At 25.2% G+C, this 20,035-nt stretch overlaps 1 protein-coding gene across 2 annotated transcripts; it reads left to right on the forward strand.

Moving 5' to 3' along the window:
* The first annotated feature begins 1,208 nt into the window (after window positions 1–1,208).
* spir (spire type actin nucleation factor) lies at window positions 1,209–20,035 on the forward strand. Of its 2 annotated transcripts, XM_089225851.1 has the most exons (16): window positions 1,209–2,134; window positions 9,177–9,244; window positions 11,005–11,122; window positions 12,410–12,546; window positions 13,333–13,521; window positions 13,781–13,810; window positions 14,134–14,385; window positions 16,034–16,142; window positions 16,294–16,365; window positions 16,432–16,565; window positions 16,640–16,748; window positions 18,094–18,272; window positions 18,756–18,875; window positions 18,941–19,042; window positions 19,115–19,317; window positions 19,393–20,035. In XM_089225851.1, the coding sequence occupies exons 1-16, from the start codon at window positions 1,870–1,872 to the stop codon at window positions 19,523–19,525; spliced, it is 2,220 nt and encodes a 739-aa protein (XP_089081977.1). In that variant the 5' UTR covers window positions 1,209–1,869; the 3' UTR covers window positions 19,526–20,035. The 2 variants fall into 2 exon arrangements, with proteins under 2 accessions (XP_089081977.1, XP_089081978.1); XM_089225852.1 differs by lacking the exon at window positions 13,781–13,810 and having other exon boundaries at window positions 1,212–2,134.

The raw sequence follows: 20,035 nt of genomic DNA on the forward strand, positions 1-20,035 counted from the left end.
AATAAATATTACATCAAAATATTCTATGAAATTCGACAATATTATCAGCGAACTGAGTAAACAATTTAACAATTTATAGCTTATTAATAACTATAAAAAAAATGTTATATATAATGTTATAGAACACATGATTCTGTTCGAAAGGAATTCTTATTTTTCGTAAAAATAAAAGCATATTAATACTGTTTTATAATACTTGAAAATTTCAAGGTTTAAAATTTACACTTAAATAATAATTATTATTATTTTAGGGCCCTTACTGTTTTGTGTGAAGAGTTCGGGGGTGCCCAGGCACCCCCTGTGCGCACGCCTATGCTTATAAGTTATAAGTTATAACTATACAGGAGGTATGTAGTACGTGCATTGTATATACATAACATAATATGGACCATATTACGGTCATTATATTAGCAGATAATAGGTTCTTACAATTTTAAAATTTAATTTAATATATTGTGTAGAAAACATGATAAATTTGTATGAGTAAAATATTTTGATTTTTATATAAAATTGTATATTACATAATATTTTGCAACATTTTTAATAAAATTTAATACATTTTATTGAGTAAAATAACAACTTTTATTTATTCAAAAGACGTAGTCACGTAGATATTACATTTATAAATTTATTATTCAAGGTTAACCGCCATAGATACCTACACAACATTTTTCAATATACCTACCCATAATAGTCAATCAATTAATTGTAAGAATATAAAATTATTGAACGCTTGCGAAAAAAATGATGAAAGTTATATGGCTTTTGTGTTTTTTTAGATACGACGAATTAATCAAATCCCCTAGTGGCCCAGACAAAAAAATATTATTGATATCGTAGGTATTTTGAGTAAAATATTATTTTAGCAATAATGTTTAAAAAAATATGTAGGTACAAACATAAACATCACGCTTAGAGTTTTATTCTAGAAGTCACTTGATAATAAAATTAATATGTTTCACATGTTATTAATATTAAACATTTTTAAATAGTTGAAATATTGAATAAATTATTGAATTACTCCACAATATTAACAACGTTATATAATAATTTTGTTGATTTACCGGTAATAGTATTTTTTATTCGGACTAGTGTCGTTGTCGTGGGCGGCACAAGTGGCACATACCTGTTCGTTAACACATCAATCCGTTCTAATAACCTTTCTAATAACAATACAAAATTCCACCAGAGTCCAGAATAAACACTGACCGCGACCGCTGCCACCGACAACACTACCGTTGTACCGTCGACCAGTTACCACCACTGCAACCATCGCCGTAGGTTCGTCTGTTATTCTTTTTCGTTCGCTTATTTTCCTGTGAACTGTGAAGTGTTTTTTTAAAAATTTATCATCATTTAAACTTTTATTGTGTCCGAATGTGTGATCATCCGACTTCCTAGCTCTTGACACAGTTACAAGTTACAACTATTAAGTAGTATTAACAGTCAACGTCGTCCATTGGGAAGTTATGGTTGCCGAAAGAGTTATACCTCGTAAGTGGCATTATTGTTTGTGACTTACGTACCTATAACTCAGTTTAACCTTTTACCTTAAGTCATTACGAGATCTCGTGAGTCGCGATACCGTTCGACTTTCGTTTATCCTCTTTAATTTTCGAAACAAACGTTCGAATTTTTACATTATTCGCGTTTTCGTTTACTAAATCTGTGTCCGTACTGTCCTCAAAAACGTCACTGTCGTTTGTGGGATAGGTCTTCGTACTTTGTGACGATATTTTTTTTACGTTTTATTTTTCGTTGAACTCCTTGATGTTCGCGACGCGCTCATCCAACGTCAGTGGTCCTTGTCGGTTACTGAAGTTTTGTTTGTTGACCTGTGATTACACCAGTCCCATGTGAGTATCAAACATGGACGTGCCAAACAATTTCAAGCCGTACCTCTGTAAGTTAGACGATAATGATTGTGTCTCGCTCGTGAACATAATCAAGTCGTTCAATACACCTGTCAGTGAAGAACATGCATGGGCTCTGTGCTATCAGTGTGCCAAATGTTTCAAGAATGCTTTTGAACGTGAACCAAACAGGTGTCGAGTGGTCAAGAATTTAGAAGAAGTCCGTATCCACAGGGATGGTTTCATACATCCCAGTACGATTTTGAACACCGAAGAAATAGGTATGTTTTATGAATCATCTATCTATTTTTAATTTTAAATGAAAATTTGTGTTATGGGGTGCATTTTTTATTTTATCTACCAAGTTAGTTCACACTAATTTTTAAGAACTTCAAATTCTAAACATTATGATTGCAGAATATTATAGTACCTGCCTATTTTTAATAATAAATTTAATTTAAGTTTTTGTTGTCATAAAGATGATTTTTATTTAGGGTTACATAGAGACTCGGCCAATTACCTAAAATATGCATAGCAATTAAAATTAAAAAGACTCTAGTACTAATTATTTTACCTAAACTCATATGGGTATGTATCATCTATTCAATGAAAGATTTTTATGATAAAAAGCCAATAATAAGTAATAATTCATACCTAAATCATACATATAAATATAGGTACACAAATATTATCAGCGATACTGAAGTACCAAGTATATAATTGGCCATAATCTGTATCTTGATATTACATGCGCACTATCACAACCAACAATGCAGTTGTGTAGTACATGCAGTCTGTTTTATATACATTGAGATAGACTTGTTGAAAAACATTGGAACATCTATCTTTTTGCTAGGACTTAGTAATTTAGTCCATTGATTGATGTGTTTATTATACACAGTTGCTTGTGGTCATGTTTTACTGTATAGTCTGTATACAATAGTTATGTACTACCTAGCTACTTTAAAAATAGTTAAATTTAACGATAAGTTTCTATATTTATAAGTGTCTCTACCTTAGATATGTATCTTCTGAATAGCTATTCAAGTTTTGTAATATTTGAACCCTTTAAGGTAGGAACCTATTTTTAGCCCTTGATATTCTTAGACTTTTTATTCTATTATAATGTGTTATGTGCACTTTTATTCTGGACTAAGATCATAGGTGCAAACAGCATTTGACATTTCGGAGGGGGGGGGCTGAATCCCAAGCTATTGAATGAAGCATTTATGCAAGTAATTTAACATCTAAAAATGTTCTTAATACAACATATAGGTATACCGTATACTGCATACTAATTAGGTACTTAAATACAATATTGACAGTGAATTAAACTTGTTTAACATTTTTTTCAAATGTACCATTTTATGTACTTATAATAGTTGTCAAAATTATATTTATAATATATAATTTACATTGTACATTATACCCCAGATAACTTTTTGGAAAACAATAGGAATTATTAATACTGTAAGAATGGTTTTAGTGCAACAAGTAACAACAAAGTAAGATAATTATAGAACACATTTTTAAAGCTGTATTCTTTAGTTAGATTTAGCAAATTTGTTTATTATTTCAGTATCTACTATATATGTTTCAATATTTAATACTGCCAAATTGGTAAATTGACCACGAGTCATGTTAGCTCAGACATGTGAGTTGATCCTTCCCATAGATGAAAAGGACCTTTCATAAGTGGCTGAGCTCACTGGTAATGTGATTGCCACTTGCATAATTTTAAATAAATGAGGAAATACTTCTGCATTTACATGTTTTTTGATATTTTTAAAATTAACTTCTTTTATCATATTCACTTCACATTTTAAGTTGGAACATTTGATATCAAAAGTATATTGTGCATACAATTTATGCCATACATATATAAACAAAAACAAAATAGTTAAAGAAAAGTATTTGTCAAATGGAAATCAATATTTATAAATATTGCTCAAATCTTAAATATAAGTTACAACCTACTTTATAATAATCAATCAAAAAAAAAAAGATAATAGCAAAAATAATATCACAACAAATAAAGTTTGTTCATTTACGAATTACAAATTCTTAAAAATACGGATACGAATTTTGCATCATAAAATATAATAATACTGATAAATCTTAAAAATGTATGAAATATTTGGGGGGCTTAGTCCCTAAAGCCCCCCCCCCCTTATTTGCGCCTATGACTAGGATTAATTAGCTGTACCTACACATTATTTGGGCAAACAATTGAACCTCTGAATTTAGAAATGCTAATACCTATAAAATTGACATTGTTTGAATGTTTTATTTTATTTTTCATTTTAATTTGTGTTAGCCAAACTTAGTTGAAGTAAATGATAAATGTCCCAAGTAGGTATTAAAGTGATAAAACAGGGTGATAAAACTAAATAGTCACGGTTTATTAAATAATCAAGCCTATATGTATGTTTATACCAAGGTTTATACTTATTCAATAACTGTAAAACATTTATATAACTATAATTGAAAATTATGTTTGTCATTAAAACTGTTTTTTTTTTCTAAATTTATTTAGCAGTTGTGATAACATTTTAGTGTTGAATCGAAGAGTATAAGTAGCTGGAGTACCTAGTTGTCGAGTAGGAAATTATAATAAGCATAAAAAACATTTTTATTTTGCCTAAATATATATTTGTCTATTTACACAAGTGTGCATAATTTTTTATTATAGTTCAGAAAATAACTATACTGTAAAATGTAAATCTTGTATTAAACATTGTTAATTTTGTATCACAATATGTTTCAAAAGTAATATTAGTTAGGCATGTATTTTAAATAGGTACTTAACAATTGGGGTTGATTTATTTTAACTAACTTTTATTCTTGTAAAATAAATCGAAATAATTATGTAGGTAGATAAGTACCTAGATATGATATGTTTTGCAATGTAGGGTAAGTATATGTATGTGTGAATAGTAAAAACATTTAAAACATATTAATTAATTGATGATTACTTTTTAATTAGTATCTAGATCTAATTGGTTTTAAACCAAAGTTTTATGAATTTATAAATATTAAATAAAATTTATAATACTTAAAAACCTATTATCTGCTACCAAAAAGTGATCCTACTAAAATGTATGATCTAAAATTGTAAAACTTCTTTTAAAATATATAAAAATAAGTAGGTGTCAATTTCTGTGTATTACAGTTAAGAATTTGATTCTTATATTAATCAACCCATCACCCACATTGCCTCTTTTACCATGAGTAATTAATAGGTAAACATTTGTATAATTGTATAGGAACATTATTTAATAAGTACCACTATGTCCCATCAGCATTTATATCTAATTTATTATCTCCGTATATGTCCATTACATCATGAAATCTCTGAGGATTAGACATGTTAACTTTGAACAATAATTCTAGACTTATCTTTTCAACACTCCCTATGTATATGTTGTTGAAATGTTTTATAATATTCTCTACTTTATAGTTTATGATTGTTTATGATCATTTACTGAAATTTAAAATTTTTATTTTTATTATTTGGTTGTTACCTAAGCTATTTAAAAATAGTAAATGATAGTCGATATAATAATTGTTATAGGTAGGTTGGGCCTGGTGTAGTACAGTAGTTAGCTGTAGTCACTAACATATTATGAGGCTAAACATTGACTTGCGTCACTAGCTCCTGGATGGGTGGTTACCTGAGTTTTAACCATTCATACTCTCCTTTACAGTAATAACTTTAAGGCTTATAATCTCAAAAATTTGAGCCTTAACTCAAACAAAAAAAAAAAAAAAAAAAATGTCATAGATTACAACATTTATTTTATTAGATTTACTTGACAATAATAATATAAACCCTCATTTTAACCCATACAGGTACTTATTATAGGTTAGTATAGGTAATTATTGAATGAAAATAAAGATAGGTACCCTGAATCATTGCCTGAAAATACAGTTGATCAAATTCATTTGCTCAAAAATTTTAAAAAATCATAAAAAAGTTAAAAGTAACATAACATATTTTATGAAAAAAAATACAAAACTGTCAAATTTATACTACATTTTAGATTCTGAGCGGAGCGATGAATATATTGATTTTACAATGTGTGTTTTTTTAGTGTGTGTGTGTAGTGTGTACACAATAAATTGTCGAAATAATGCTTCGACTTTCAACTTTAGTAGCTTTTCTGGTTGGAAAGTGGATCAAGTTGATGCATTGGAGAGGCCAAAGTTTGAAATTCCCTGTAGTTTTCAAAAGCACCGCGGGAAAAACAAAAAAAAAATTAAGAAAAAATGGGAATTGCACACAATATCAGTTTTTGAGAAAATTGATTTTAGATATTGGTGTAACTCTAAAGCAAATTACCGTAGACACATGACATTTTATTAAATGTTTATATTGGCATTTCCTATACTTGATAACATTTTCAAAATATTTCAAGAATTTTAAAGTTAGTTATAGAATATATTTTTAGTTTTTTATTCTATAAATGTCTATAAAATCGTATTCATTAGGCAAAACACATAAAAATTTAATACAAGGTTGTCCATAAGGTTTTATGATAGCAGTTGGAGAATATTAAAAATACATAATCATGTTTTATTTTTTATAACCATTTAAAGTTCAAATTTTGATAAAATTTATTTAATTAGAAATTTACAAATTCTTTAGTTGTTAAAAAATTATCTAACGTTTAAATTGTATAGCTAAAGATTGAAAATTTAAAAAAAGATTCCGCATAAGTTGTTAATTATGCTGTAAAAAACATCTAAAAACTATACAAACACGCTTTCTTTATAATATAGTCATTATAAATTCAAATTTAGATGAAATAATCAAGAATAACAATTTTAGTTATATTGTTGTAATTTAAAAACATTATTCGTGGGTACTTAAATTTCTAGAGCATACTTTGTATTCTAATATTAATAGTTAATGTTATTAATACTCTAGTTAATACTTTATAATAAATTGTATACAGGATGTCCTGCGAGGATTTACCCATTGAGATATCTCCCGAAATAATGGAGATATCAATATTCTAATTTTGTAATGAAACTCACAGCGATAAGGACTAAAATTATTTCATATTATAATGTTTTGGTAAAAAATTTAAAAAATATATTTTTTATTTAATTATTTCAAAAAAAATTAAAGATAGTCATTTTGTTGAGTTTATTTTTCTGAAAATATCGATTTCACTAAATTTTACTTTCATTATTTTGTGTAAAACATTCTTGGATAAATTAATTATTGTATATACTAGATACTGATGACTAATTTATGATCTGCTAAAGTGAGTGAGCTACCCAAGAGCAAAGAAGGTAGCTCTATTGTAATGGGTTAAATGATTTGTATTATATAATTATACAAATTTTAATGCATTCCAAAAAAAACTTGGTATATCAATTTAAAATAAAGATGTTAAACACTATCTCTCCCAAATTAAAATTATTATTTCTTATGCACCTGACTTACTAGGTACTTTTAAGATGATTTGCGATGCTACAAAAATTAATTTATACTTTTGTAAAATTTAAAAGTTTGGCTTATAGTAATGTCATTATACATTTTTTTAGATTCTGAACGAAGTGATGAATGTATTGATTTTACAATGATGTGTGTTTTTTTTTTTTGTTTTGTTTTTGTGTCTGTGTGCAGCATAATTTGTCGAAATAATGCTTCAATTTCAAACTTTGGGGGTGGTTTCCGATGTAAAAGTGAATATTCTTGGTGCATTATAGAGGTCAAAAGTAAACATTTTCCAACAGTTTTCAAAAAAATCGAGAAAAACAAAAAAAAAATGACAAAAAAACGGAAATTTTTACGCAAAACCAGTTTTCGACCAAATCAATTTTTTTATATGGTTGAATTCAAAAACTGATCACTATAAATACTTGAAATTTTCACCAAATGTTTATGTTAGTGTTATCTATATACAGTTTAATTTAAAAAAAATTTTGACTTTTTTTGAGTTATTTATAGACAACTGAAATTTTCGATTTTTATGAGAATTAAGTGTCGGTAAAAAAATGTTGGATGACCAAAAAACCTTGAAAATTTAATACAAGGTTCCTTATGAGTTTTTCTTATTGTAGCTAAAAAAAATTAATAATCGTAAGTCACAATTTTTTTTTATATGCGTTTATATTTAAAATTTTTACGAAATCTGTCGAAAACGCGAAAATTTGCAAATTATTTTGTAGTTCAAAATTCATAAAATTGTTTGTATTTATATCTAAGGTTGAAAAATTCAACACTAAATTTTCCATAAGTTTTCCTTCAAATAGCTATAGAGAAAACTCGAAGCGTCGTTATAGGAAAAATTTTAAGTGCGTTTGAATTTTAAATTTTTACGAAATAGCGTAACGATAACCATTTATCCTCAAACGATTTTAAATATTTGTTATTATTCAAAAAGTATAAGTCGTAGATACTCGAAAATTTCACCAGTTATTTAGATTGGCATTTTTTTTACACGATTTTATTTTCGAAATATTTTGACTTTTTTTTAGATATTTATAGACAACTGAAATTTTCAATTTGTCTGAAAATTTTTTTTTGAAGTGTCGACAAAATTTTTTCGGCCCAATCAAAATATTTGAAAATTTAATACAAAGTCTCTCATAAGTTATTCTTATAGTTATTAAAAAATTATAAGAATATATACGCACAATTTTTTTGTTAGCATTTGAAATTCAAATATTGACTTAAAAATTACGGCAATGTTCAAATTATCTTAGATAGAAATTCATAAAAGTTTTTCTTTTTAATTCTAAGATTTGAAAATTTAATACAAGGCTACTAACATATTTTTACGATAGCAGTTGCAAAATAAAAGAAATACATAGTCACAATTTTTTTTTTACATGCATTCGAATTTTAATTTTGACAACATACGTAAAAATCTCTAAAATTCGTAAATTATTTTATTCTAGAAATTCTTAAAAAATTTTCCTTTTATATCTAAGATTTGAAAATTGAATACAAGGCTACTAACATATTTTTACAATAGCAGTTGCAAAATAAAAGAAATACATAGTCACAATTTTTTTTTTACATGCATTTAAATTTTAATTTTGACAACATACGTAAAAATCACGAAAATTCGCAAATTATTTTAAGCTAGAAATTCATAAAAATTTTCTTTTTAAATCTAAGATTTGAAAATTTATAATAATCTATAATATACCCTAGACAGATAAACCATGTCCGTTCAGAATCGTTTTTCGTACACAATGATACCTATCATTGCATTCAAATTTTATCTACCCTAGTCAGAGGTCCACCCCACCCCCTAATGTACAGCAGAGCGATACCCACTTACTTTTTTATGTTTGTTTCAGCTGAATCATGTGAAAATATTGAAAAACTTACTAATGAAAATGAAAATAAGACTATACTTCAACATCATGTAAGTACCTATTATGAACATATTTTCAATATCATATTATGTATTTATGTAGCATGAGAAAACTCATAATTATTTATGATTAGATTAATTTTAGATTTAAACTAATTGACTATTTAGTATTAAAAGTTGTTGACTTATAAGTTATAGTTGTTACCTATCTAATTAACGTTACTAAAAAAATACTTATTGGTTTAATTAAAGTAATTAATTGTCAATATAAGAAAGATCTTTATTTTATTTGTACATTTTGGTATATAAGTGTTTACTTAAATTTGAATTGTTTATTATTTTTTTAACACAAATTTAACTCTCTAATACTCAGTGCAATATCGACATTATATATATATATAGGGTGTTTCGTGAGGATTTGCCCATTGCAATATCTCCCAAAATAATGGTGATATCGAAATTCTGGTTTTGTAATAAAACTCACAGGGATAAGAACTCCAATTATTTCATTTTTTAATTTATTTTAATGTTTGGATAAAAAAATTAAAAAATATATTTATTTTATTTAATTATTTCCGAAAAAAAGCCGTTTTGTAGTCTATTTTTCTGAAAATATTGACGTTTCAAAATTTTATTTTCATTAACTTCCTGATTTTAAATATTTTTTTTAGTTTTGAGAAAAATTGGGAATTATTTAACACCATAATGTGATCAAACATGTGACCTCCTCGCCGCACGCATCCTATACGGCCGGCCGAATACTTTCCGTATTCCTAATAGTTATACATTTATAATCATATTTTATTTCTTCAAAACTAGAAAAAAATATAAAAAAATCAGGAAATTAATGAAAATGTTGAAACATCAATATTTTCAGAAAAATAAACACTGAAAAATGGCTATCTTTTATTTTTTTGGAAATAATTAAATAAAAAAATTAATTTTTTAAATTTTTTACAAAAACATTAAAATAAATTTAAAAATGAAATAAATAAAGTTCTTATCCCTGTGAATCTTATTATAAAACCAGAATTTTTATATCCATTATTTCGTGAGATATTGCAATGGGCAAATCCTCACGGGACACCCTGTATACATGCATATTTTTTTCATAGTATATTTTATTCAATAGGTATCATTAAAAATGTATAATTACATAAATGTTTAGTCGGTTATTAGTTTTTAAATACCTAAATTTTAATTTTTAGTATTCTGGGAACAGTGTATTGTTTTGCTAATTTACATAATTCTTAATGAATAAAAATAAGGAGGAAGGTTATAATTAAAATAATTACTTTTTTTAATCAACCAGTATTTGTGGTCATTTATTAGTTTTTTTTTTTTTAGAATACATTACCTTATATTTTTAATATACTTTCTATTTTTAAATTAAAATATATTGTCAATTTTATACCTTAGATATATCATACAAAATTAAAAAACCCTTTTTATAACCCTCTGAATTATAATATTAAGACTAAGAAGAATAATAATTTAAGAATTCATAAATAAAAATCTGATATAAAATATATTAATATTTATAGAGAGATTTCCATTTATAAAACATAATTTTACTAATTATTTATCCTTTAATATATATATATATATATATTGTTGAAAACAATTTAAACTATAAGATAGACTATAAGTTATATTGCTAAACATTTATAAAACACAAGGTATTTTAAAATGTATTGAACATTACTACTATATCTACATTTATAAACAAAATAAAAAAATTTATTATTAACTGACACATAAAAAAATTTTATTTTGTCTTTTATATACTTTCATTTTATTAATTCACATAGGTGATCGCAAGTCTAGGATATATAGTTTTTCAAGTATTAGATTTTGGAATTGATGAAGATGAAGAAAGGTCATTAAATCCTGAGTTGGAATCATTAATTAAACGAATGATAGCATCATGTAAGTAAATAAGAATATTAACTAATACCATAATTTTAATAATCAGAAATGAATAAGTAGAAAACAAGAAATATTTATTAAAATTTAATTGATAGATATGAATGTTATATATTTTTTTATATTTATTATTCATGCCATTGTTATATCAATTTTTATATTTAAGGTAGCTAGTCATTTAAATATTTATTATTTATTGAATTTTAAAATTCTAAAATTGATTCAAGTAAGCTACATAATATGTATGGTGTATCAATAAGCAGATACATATCTTTTTTTAATATTATCAATAATTATTATACTTTATGACAGTAAAAAAAATTCAATGTATAGTGTATACTGAAAAAAGTTTTATTTTACTCATAATAGTTTCTGTGATGAATAAAGTAATTTGTATTGTTATGAATGTAATCATTGCATTTCAAATGTACAAACTTTCCAGTTTCCATTCACTATTATCCATTTCTACTTATTCTAGCAGTTGTTAGAACTGAGTACTGAGTACTATAAAGAAGTATGTTACAGTTGCCACTACTTTCCATGAAAAGTAGTCCATGACAAAGATGATTATTTTTCATTTCCTTTAAAACATATATTTATGTATATTTTATAGTTGATAAAAAACTAATTAATTATAAATTTGGTTGCTTAAGATTTAATTAAATTACAAAGCCCATTATGTATTCTATATAAATTTTTAATGGGTTGATTAATTCTTGTGTTTTGAATCTAATCCAAAAGTTAAGTTCTAGACAATTTTTTGAGAACTAAAAAATTATGACCTTTATTCAGTATTCTTATTAAAAACATTTGATATTTGTAATTTTAGATTCCTAATCTACCTCCAGTTAAGTGCCATTAGTGGGTGGCTTCTTACTCAAGTACTCATGTATTATATTTTTAACCCTTATCAAATATGCTAATTGTGCAAAATTGTACAGATTGTATATATATTGTGTAAAATAAAAAAAATAAAAAAAGATTCCTAATATCTTCATTATTTTGTGAGATATCTCAATGGGTAACCCCAGTGAGATAACCTGTATATATAAATTGTATTTATTGATATTAGAAATGTTAAAATTTTTTGAAAAATATTTTTAAAAGACGGTCAAGATAACCTTAAATACTTATACAATTTAGCACAAAAATGCTTATGTTTTATTTTATAAGAAATCAGTAATAATCACTAATCATTTCTATGTTTTATTTAAATTTTTTATCAATTTACTACAAATCAATTTTTATAGGTTTCTCGTTTTAATTATTATAAACTTCTTAAATTTTCAGTTGAATATGGTTTGCATGCTCAATCTATGGACCATGGGCAATCAGGCGAAACTGATGATGAAGGAATTGAAAGAGATTCTGCTGAATGTGAAGAAATATCACGAAATAATTTTGCTACTTTTGATGATGTATTAGAGGTAAATATTAATTTTACCAATAAATAACTATTATTTAATTTTCTTTAAAATTGCCCAAGATTTTGAAATTTGAGAAACAACAGTTGCCTGTTTTCGGAGTTTTTAATATTAGAAATAAATATTATTTTATGGAAATCTGTTTTGCTATATTAAAAATATTATTCTTAATTTCATAAAGAATTTACTTTAAATAGGTACTTAATAATTATAAAAATAGTAAAAAGTTAATATTAATTACTAATTCAAGATTTTCCTTGCAAAAAATTGTATAGTTATAGTAGTTGCTTGCTAATTTGTATCATGAGTTGATTCTAGTATATTTGTATAGTTGGTAACATCATGTATATTACATTGATATACCTACTCAAATTTATTCTTTAAAAATCTATTTTTATATTAATTCCTTAGTTGTTAAAGATGTGTAAAGACTAAAGACCAACTCTATGAAAGTGTATTTAGAGCATATTTATTCTTAATATTCCTTACTTTTTTTATTTTTTATTAACATAATGGCTTCAATTACTAGGATTATTAGCCTATAATTACAAAATGATAGTTATACAATATAAAAGTTGACGTTGTCTTTATAGATTATCTTATTATTATTATTATACAATGTAAAATATTCTAATATTTGCAGTTTTTTATCTATATCTATTTGTTTGAAAAATTTAAAAATGTTGCCGAAGTTATGTTGATTGAGAGCTTCTTCGATTGACCTTGGATTATTGAGAATTCCTTACTTTTATTGATATATTTTTGGTAATGCTAAAATGTTTATTCTAGGAATGCAGTAGACATATAGGTGTGTCAGGATTGGGTTCTGAAACTCATTATAAAGCAGTATGCAGAGCATTAGTGGCAGAAGCTTTAGAGCTTTCATCATTTTTAGATAAATTATCTGATGGAACTGTCAGTTTAAGACACAGAAATTCTACTTCAGCTGAATTAAGTACATTGGATTACAGTGATTGGGTAAGCTATTAAGTATCTAATGAACATTCATTATTGTAGATTTTTATGCATCAACTAATGGTCATCCTAAAAGTATAATTTTATTAGCCTATGTTAAATAGTAGAGCGTTGATCCTTAATATTTTTGTTCACATAATTAAGTTTAATTGTGAATAATTTCTACTGCATTATGGCTTTAGGAAGTGAATTTGTAAGTTTTTATTATTTATATTTATTATGGCATCAAAACTAACACATTTGTTGTGTTACTTTTTGTTAGCCCAACCGCAGAAAGTGGAGTATTTTACAAGTATGTCTAGATTACATTATAATATAATACAACAAATTACATTTTATCATAGCTCAAAATAATAATTTTGATTTAAAAGTTATATTAATATATACTTATATTATAATTTTTATGAGGAATATTGTTGTTTGTTCTACATTTGAACTTAGTTGAGATATTCGACTTTTATACATGGTATACATTTTAATAGTTTTACTAACATATTATGTAAATTAAATAACAGATATGAATTACTGTAGGTTTTGGAGTCTTATACTATTTAAAATATTTAAATGTTTTGCATAATTGACAATCAAAATAATATTTAAAAAAAAAAATTGTAGGCACGTTTATGGATACAATTAATACGAGAATTACGGCGTGGGGTTCAGTTAAAAAAAGTTGATCAAAGATCTCATACTAGAGATGGATTTGTCGAATATGCATTAACCCCTTATGAAATGTTAATGGATGACATAAGGTCTAGAAGATATACTTTAAAAAGAGTTACCCCTCCAGAAATTCCTGCCAGAATTCAAAGAGATGCTCATGATGCAATACTTGAATTTATTAGATCCAGACCACCATTAAAAAGCGTGAGTAGATTTTAATAATTATGGTTAGTCAATATATATATTATGTATCATAATATTATATTTACATATTATATAATTCTATAATATTTATTGATGATCAACATATTTGTAATTTTATTACATTTTAATGGAGTCTATTGTGCAATCTATTGATGTATTGAATTTTTGTGTTTTCATTATTTTTGATTTTTAACTAGGTGTGTTTGAAACTACTAAACACTTTTATAAATATATAATACACGATGAAACTATACTGTCTGTTTGGCAATAACTATAATTTTATATACAAATAAAGGACTTGTACAAAAAAACAAAAATAAAAATATTATAATACATATTAGAAGACTTGAAGAAGTATTGAAAAAAATAAAAAAATAAATTCAAATGGAGATAATAAAAAATAAATCTCACTTAGATGTTCTAAAAACAAATTCCAAATGTTTTATTAATTTTATGCAGCAAATAATTTGCTTACATTCACTGATTTAAATGGTATAGAACCCTATCACTGTGAAATCATAAAGCTTGTGTGGCTTATTATATTATTATATTATATGCCTACAATTTTAGATAGTAGAATTTTTGACAAGTTTCAAGTATTTTATTCCCATCAAATATTGTTAAACTAGTTTTAAATTAATTTTTTTTTTAAGTTATACATATGTAAATATAAATATATATATATATACATCAATATTTAATAATATTAGTGCATTTTATATTTGTAAAGTTTTGTGTACATTTTTAGAACTCTATTGTATTTAAATTTGTAAATAGTGTTGTGTCTGGTGACCTTGTTTCAACAAATATTTAGTTATTGGTTAAACCTTTCTTATTTAGAAACTATTACTATAACATTCCTAATTTAATAAATGTTAATATGGTAATTTTAAAATCATCAGAGTGTCCATCCGAGGATTTACCCATTGAGATATCTCCTGAGATAATAAATATTGTATCATAAATCTGTTTTTTAATTAGACTTTCACAGACAAGGACTATATGAATTTTATTTTTTAATCTAAATTTTTTGGTAAAAAAGTTAAAAAAAAAATTTATTTCTTAATTTTTGAAAAAAATAAAGATACCTATTTTATAGAGTTTATTTTTCTGTAAATGTTGACCTTTCAACATTTTATTTTCACAAATCTCTCGATTTTTAATAATTTTATTAGTTAATAGTTAAAACGGTAAAAAATTGTTTTTATCTGGGCGGCGAGTCTCTCTCAACGACTATTGGGTATATCCTCACGGAATACTCTCTATTGTTCTAAGAAAAAGTGAACTAAATCTAAATTATATACTATAATAACAATGTTTCTTATATTATATTGCGGTATATTTAATTGGAAAAAAATTAAAATGTACTTTCATTTTTGTTGGTGTCTATATTAATACATATTATGAATAAAACAAATAATAATTGTTAGATTTATATTTAGTGCAATTAAAACTCTCAATAAGCTCAATATTTAAAATGTTTTATCCTTTTGATAAACCTAACATAACTTGCTCATATTTGTATTTGCAAGAAGTTTTAATGTTAAATAATGTATTTAAAATTTTTTCAATCTACATTGTCACTTGAATATTAATTATAAATCATAAATTGTTATTTTACATACTTGAATATTCATACTTTTTTCAGGCCGCTGCAAGAAAACTAGCTCCTCGTCGACAAGATAAATTATCTCCAAGGGAACATCTATTGGAATGTATAAAAAGTGGAAATGTCAAGTTGCGTTCTACTTCATTAAGTAAGCTCATTGAATTTTAAAATTAATGTAATATTTTTTTGTTATTTTTAAATATTGTTTATCATACTGTTATTTATTAGCTTATGAACTATTCAGTTTTGTTCTATAATAGGTGCTGAATTTTAATTTCGATTTTTTTTTTTTTACTTAGAAAGCCCTTTCCGTAATATAAAATCATCAAGATCAATGTCAAGTCCACCTAACCGTTCCAATAAATCAAAAAGTAATATATTTTATTTGTTCAATAATTTAATGATTCTAAACAAATACATTTTAAATATTTGTTTAGTTCACTATGACAATTCATCTATGAACAACTCAGAAGAAGAATATATGCCAAACCAATCCTTAAAAAGCATGCTTGATCCAAATAAAGAACGCAAACTTATAAAAGTAGATTTTTCTGCATTAGCACGTTTAGTGGTATGTCAATATGATAACATTATTTTGTTTAAGTTTGTTGTTTATATTATGTATTTTGTATATTTAATTTTCAGAGTTCTGATTCTGAAGATGATTTTGATGATGATGATGAAAATAATAAATTTAAGACTACTACAGTGGAAAACACTGAAGAATCTACATATTTGGGCGTGTCCACTCAAGGTAGTGATTCCCAACCAAACAACTGTGATTTGCACTTTCGATTAAAAACATTATCACCAACCTCATCCTGTGTGATATCTTAAAATCTGTCTTGCCTTAAGTTCTTGAAACATTCCTAGTTCTTTTATGTTTATTTAAATCTTTGTTTTTTTTTTGTTTTTTATTATTTCATCATTTTATTGTTTATGTCAAAACCATTTAACCATTGTGATTTTGTGTTGTGGACTATTCATGTACCGCCCAGCCATATTTTCAATATTATAAGACATTTTAAACTACTTAATATTTTAAATAAAATCTTTCATTTAGTCTGAATAATAAATAGTAAGATATATTATAATTCCAAATAAGAAAAAACAAATATTGTTATAATTAAATCTTATATTATTATTCACACATATCTTAAAAAATGTTTATAATTGTTGTATTATATTTTGTACATAAATATGAGGTGATTGACATATGAAATTAAGGATTATTTTTTTCTAATTAATTTACTATCCACATTCATTATTTAGACTGCACCACAATCAACACTTTTGCTTCATCGGTCTTGGTAATTTATGTTTATGATTTTTTTTTGTTTTGTTTTTGTAAATATTTTATTTAGGAACAGCATTTTATTTTGTAGAATTTAACATAATGTTGAAACTTAAAAGACCAGCTGTTATGTATATTATAAACAGAATAATATAAAATTATGTGTACAAAATTCTGGTAAGTAATTGAATATTATCATTTTGGGTAAAATTCTACTTGATCGCAAAATAAATCTTAAGATTTTTTCTATGCTTGCTATAATAACATTTAACTTTATACTAATACTCGTCTTATATTCTAAATGCATTGTTATTTATGTTTTTAAAAATCCTTGGAATAATAATAAGTAACTAAATCTTTGTTTCAAAATTTAATAAATCAACATAACTTATGTAACTTAAACAAATTAGTTTTTTTTTATTCTTGTTACAACTTTACTGTAATCATAGTGAACAAATTGGCATATCATTAACAATAAATAATAACATTAATGTTTTAATGTCTTACAAATGCTATTAGATGTTTATTATATTCCATAATGTTAAACAATTTAATTTTACAATACAAATTTTTATAATGATTCACATTTTAATTAATTTGGTTAATTGTTAACTGGTTACTTAATAATTAATATTGAATGTAGTAATGTTTTTATTAATATATAGCTTATTAATTGGGAACAAGCAAATAATTAATTAAGCAATTGAATATTTAAAATTTAAATAAATATTTGATATTTTGTTGTTTGTGGCATAACATATTAATAAAATGTACTATTGTTTGATACTGATATTGTTGATTGTAGGAAGAGAAGAAAAACATGGACCTACAGACTCAAAATCCAATAAAAATATCCATGCTATTAGAAAACAGCAACGAAGGCATACTATTGCTGATCAATCATCTCTCTCTTTTATCAAACCAATGGGTGGATTGTGGAAGCAATCTCGTAGACAATCTATGTACAAAAACACTTTACCTACTGTAAGTGGTTCCCCTCCTGTCTTTGTAGTTTAAATTGAATGTCGTGGATGATAAAAGTTATTTTACAACAACATGCATATTGCAAAATTATTTTCATAGTCTATACTATACAATTTATTAATCATATTACTTCAAAATTGATATTTGCAAACAAGTTAAAGGTTTTTCTTATTCATCAGTATTAAGAGAACATAAAACCTGCATATTTTATCTCCATCCTACTAATTGTCAAATGCATAACAGAAAATTTGGATTCGGTAAAAATAATTGTGTCAATTTTTTAATATTTAATTTCAAGTTTAAAAGAAAGTAAAAATCTTCAAGATGAAATGATATACTTTGATAATAAACTTTGGTTTAATATGATTTTATGATAAATAACAGCTTACTTAGAAAATGTTTAGTTTTGTTAATTTACCTATATTAAGTAAATTAAGTATAATGGATTGTTTTAATCTTTTACATTAATATATATTTTTATAGAGTGATTGTTTGACCTTGACTTTGCAAGAGCTCATACATATTCGTAGTGTGCTTACTAAAGCAGAGATAGAAAGTTTACCAGTTGAAGGAAATTTTAAAGAAGATGTTGAAAATCGAAAAGTACTTATTATTAATTTTATAAAGAAAGGTTTGAAGTGGGTAAGAAAATACCTTCTTTGTTTTAGGTTTGTTTTTTATGTATGAAAACCAGATTTGGAATTTTTGGACCCTGGGGACAAGAATGCAAAATGTGCCAACGTACAGTGTGTTCAAAATGTTGTACCAAGGTAATTTATCTTAAGTAAATTTATACAGAATTTGACTTAATTGTTAAATAAATATGAATTGTTATAATATAGATGCGTATGCCAACTGATCATTTGTCCCAAATCCCGGTTGTAGCACTAAGTCCAAATGTAGCGATATCTGAACAAAATCCTTGGTGGTCAAAGAGTAGTTGGGGCAGTGCTCCATCTAGTCCTCAAAAAACAATTGGCTGTCCCAATAACAGTATGTCTGCAAGTTATCATGGTTCATCTACAGCCACACAGAACATTACTCGGTAATGACCTCTTACTGAAACCCATAATTACAGAAAATTATTCAAATTTTTTTTTATAAATACTTGATGTTTTAGCACCAAATATAGTGCACAAATGGCTGTTTGCTTGGATTGTAAGACAATGGTATTGCAAGAAATCAAAACGTCTAGAGTGAATCGTTCAAATTTACTTCGCCATTTAACACTTGACTTGTCATCTGTTTATTAGTCAATTGCACGTTGATATGTATTCCTTTCATAGTCACTTAACATTCTATTGTTAATCGATTGCTAAATGTTATTTAAAATTGTAGTATTAATTTACTTAGTGTATATTTACTATAACTCATGATAATTGTATTGAACGCCTAATTCAATGACTGAAAGTCATTTCTATTTGATAGTTGTATTTAATTAATTGAAATTAAATTAATAATCACCATTGTAGCACAAATGAAACATATATTGTATAATTTTTAATTGTATTGTAAAAAAATAATTGATCATATTATACGAGTCATATATTTTGTTTTTTAGAATTAGTAATAATTTTGATTATTGTTGCAATTTATTTTTTGATATTGCTACTGTAGTTATCCTCGAATCTCAGTAGATTTGTCTCTGATTGTTTAGATATTCATCTTAAATGTTAATTACTGTAATTGTAAATGAAAAGATCGATGTTGAAATTTAAAATTTTAAACTTATTATGTATTGCAATATATTTTTTTGACAGTTA

Source organism: Diuraphis noxia, unplaced genomic scaffold, assembly GCF_037042655.1.
Source record: "Diuraphis noxia isolate RWA-SAM2 unplaced genomic scaffold, SU_Dnox_SAM2 contig0004, whole genome shotgun sequence".
NCBI classification, from domain to species: Eukaryota; Metazoa; Arthropoda; class Insecta; order Hemiptera; family Aphididae; genus Diuraphis; species Diuraphis noxia.

Excerpts from the sequence above, each read along its gene's own strand:
- spir (XM_089225851.1), top strand. The coding sequence starts at position 1,870 with ATGGACGTGCCAAACAATTTCAAGCCGTACCTCTGTAAGTTAGACGAT. Across the intron at positions 18,273-18,755 it reads ACAAAAACACTTTACCTACT|AGTGATTGTTTGACCTTGAC; the intron begins GTAAGTGGTTCC and ends ATATTTTTATAG. Across the intron at positions 18,876-18,940 it reads AAGATGTTGAAAATCGAAAA|GTTTGTTTTTTATGTATGAA; the intron begins GTACTTATTATT and ends TCTTTGTTTTAG.